The sequence below is a fragment of the Apaloderma vittatum genome, unplaced genomic scaffold (genome assembly GCF_000703405.1).
Source record: "Apaloderma vittatum isolate BGI_N311 unplaced genomic scaffold, ASM70340v1 scaffold1861, whole genome shotgun sequence".
Classification (NCBI taxonomy): domain Eukaryota; kingdom Metazoa; phylum Chordata; class Aves; order Trogoniformes; family Trogonidae; genus Apaloderma; species Apaloderma vittatum.
The window spans coordinates 51,239-53,651 of NW_009697199.1; the positions used below are offsets into that span (position 1 = coordinate 51,239).

Here is a 2,413-nt window from a genome sequence, read left to right on the forward strand (position 1 = left end):
TCCCCCCCCCGAGCCAGCAAGGACTTGAACAGCTCAGGCTGCCTGAAGTGTGGAAGCCAAGTTTAATCTGGTGTCAAATCACTCGAAAACAATTTGATTTTGCTCCTGCAGTTGCTTGTCAGTGCGGTGTGTACACCAACGTGTGTGTGTTTCTTGCTCCTTTAATGCCAAATGCCCTAACCCCTCCCTGCTTGCACACGACCAAGCATGGCTCTTAATAAAGGGATAAAAGCTACCAGCTAAGAAGCTTGGGATGACCACAAAGGAATTAAGTGTTCTTTCCCAGCGAGGCTCTTTGGCCTGGTGAAAGGCGGCCTGCTGTGCCGGCTGGAGGAAAGCAAGCAGCAGTTGTAAGAGCTGAAAGGAAGGGACCTTAAAGCTCATCTTGTTGCAACCCCCTGCCCCGGGCAGGGACCCTTCCCACCAGCCCAGGTTGCTCCAAGCCCCGTCCAACCTGGCCTGGGGCATTGCCAGGGATGAGCCACCCACAGCTTCTCTGAGCAACCTGTTCCAGTGTCTCACCACTTTCATAGTAAATAGTATCTTCCTAATATCTAATCTAGTGCAGCAATGCCCCTGTCGGAGCTGGTTCCTCCAGCCCATTCGCCCGCGGAGCTGCCAAGCAGAACGCGGGAGGTGAGAGTAGCCACGTCCCTCGAACACTGGCCTTTCCAGCTGCCTGGCTCTATTGACAGAGCCCTGAGAGTCCAGCAAGAAACAAGACATTTTTTCCTTCAGCTGAGACTGTTGGTATTTAGAACAGAAAAGGCCCTTATGCCTGTCCCGGCTGCACCAGGTACCTGAGCATAAAGCGACACTGTGTGGAACAGGGCAGCCCTGTGTGCGGGCGTGCGGAGAGTGCTGCTAACAGGGTTAACAAACAGCCTGTTGCAATGGAAGCGACGGTACCGATGGGTTTTCTTTTCCTGGAAACGTGTTCCCAGTTTTGACACAAACAGATCTGATTTTTTCTTTTTTTTTTTTTTTGCCTCCTTTCTTCCCGTTCTCCCCAGCTTGGCAGTTGCAGCTTCACAGGGGTTTGGGGTGCTTAGTTTTGCGAGCGGTGTTTTGCCACGAGTTAATTTTCTGTCGTTGCCATGAGTTTTGCAAAACGGGGTGATGAAGAGGAGTAGCGAGCAGAATTCCCCCTTCGAACTGAGAGATGCAGACCCTGGGATTCCTCAAATGCCTTGTTCCCACTGGTGTTTCCAGCATGGCTGTTACTTCTGCCTCCCCTCCTTCTGCAAGCAGGCACTCTGCCATTAGCTGTGGCCCTCCCAAGTGCACAGATGTCACAAGACAAATGGGGTTTAATTGCTGGGCATCTCTCCCAAAGGCACAGCCTAGATGATTTAAAACAGCCCAAGGATGAATTCATCAGCCGGGTAGGCAAAGCAGCGTGGAAAAGTGAGTTTGCAGCTAGATTAAAAAACAACCAGGGATTTCAACCAGCTCAGAAGCAAGGAGAGAGGTTTGCTTAACACTGGTCAGAGGTTCAGGGCAGGAAACATGGGACTGGAATTAAAATGCAGGTTGAGAAGCTTCTGCTTGGGCTCCTTGCCCGAGTTACTCTTCTCTGCTCCAGCATCCTTCAGCAAGATCCGTCTCCTCAGCAGTGTCGAGTCTTGCCTTGATCTTCCCCAGAGGGCAAATGCAAGTTACGGGGGGGATGAATATTCCCCCAGCAGTCCTCTAGATGCTGAAGAGTATCTTAAATGCCCTTTTCTGCCCAGGAAACCTGGTACTGGCACGGAGATGTCAGCGCCGACAACGTAGTCATGAGCGGTGTCAAGTGTTCGGGGACGGAGATGTCCCTGGCCCACTGTCGTCACGATGGAGCCCACGTCTCTTGTCCCAGAGGAGGTGGTCGCTTCGGTGCTGGTGTGTCCTGCTCGGAGAGTAAGCAACTCGGCTTTTATTTCATTTTGGCATTGTGTGCCCTGGCTGGCCCAGGGCATCCCAGCACAGCGGCGTATCGCTGCTGACGGGGCTGACCCACACTTGTGAGTGCGCTGGTGGTTTTTTAGGAGCTCATCAGCTCATTTCAAACCTTCTTTCCCTCCTGGCAGCTGCCCCCGACCTGGTGCTCAACGCCGAGCTGGTGGAGCAGACGGCTTACCTGGAGGACCGGCCGATGTTCATGCTGCAGTGCGCGCTCGAGGAGAACTGCCTGGCCAGCTCGGCCGTCAACACCTCCATCACGTCTGGCTACCGGCGCCTGCTGCGCTTCTCTTCCCAGATCCACAACAACGGGCAGTCCGACTTCCGCCCCAAGAACGGCCGCCACGCCTGGGTCTGGCACGACTGTCACCGGTGAGCGACGCCGGGGCGGTTTTTGCGCGGTCGGTGCCTCCTTCCAGCTTTTTCCACCACCCGGCAGGGACTGGGTTGTGGGGGGGGGGGCGGGGGGGGG

At 54.7% G+C, this 2,413-nt stretch overlaps 1 protein-coding gene across 1 annotated transcript in view; it reads left to right on the top strand.

Moving 5' to 3' along the window:
• The window catches only part of LOXL2 (lysyl oxidase-like 2), a 35,223-nt gene that overhangs the window by 27,917 nt on the left and 4,893 nt on the right, over positions 1–2,413 (top strand). The window contains exons 8-9 of the mRNA XM_009877453.1: positions 1,734–1,899; positions 2,070–2,313. Coding sequence (XP_009875755.1) covers positions 1,734–1,899; positions 2,070–2,313 — 410 coding nt within the window. The remainder of the gene's footprint in view (positions 1–1,733; positions 1,900–2,069; positions 2,314–2,413) is intronic.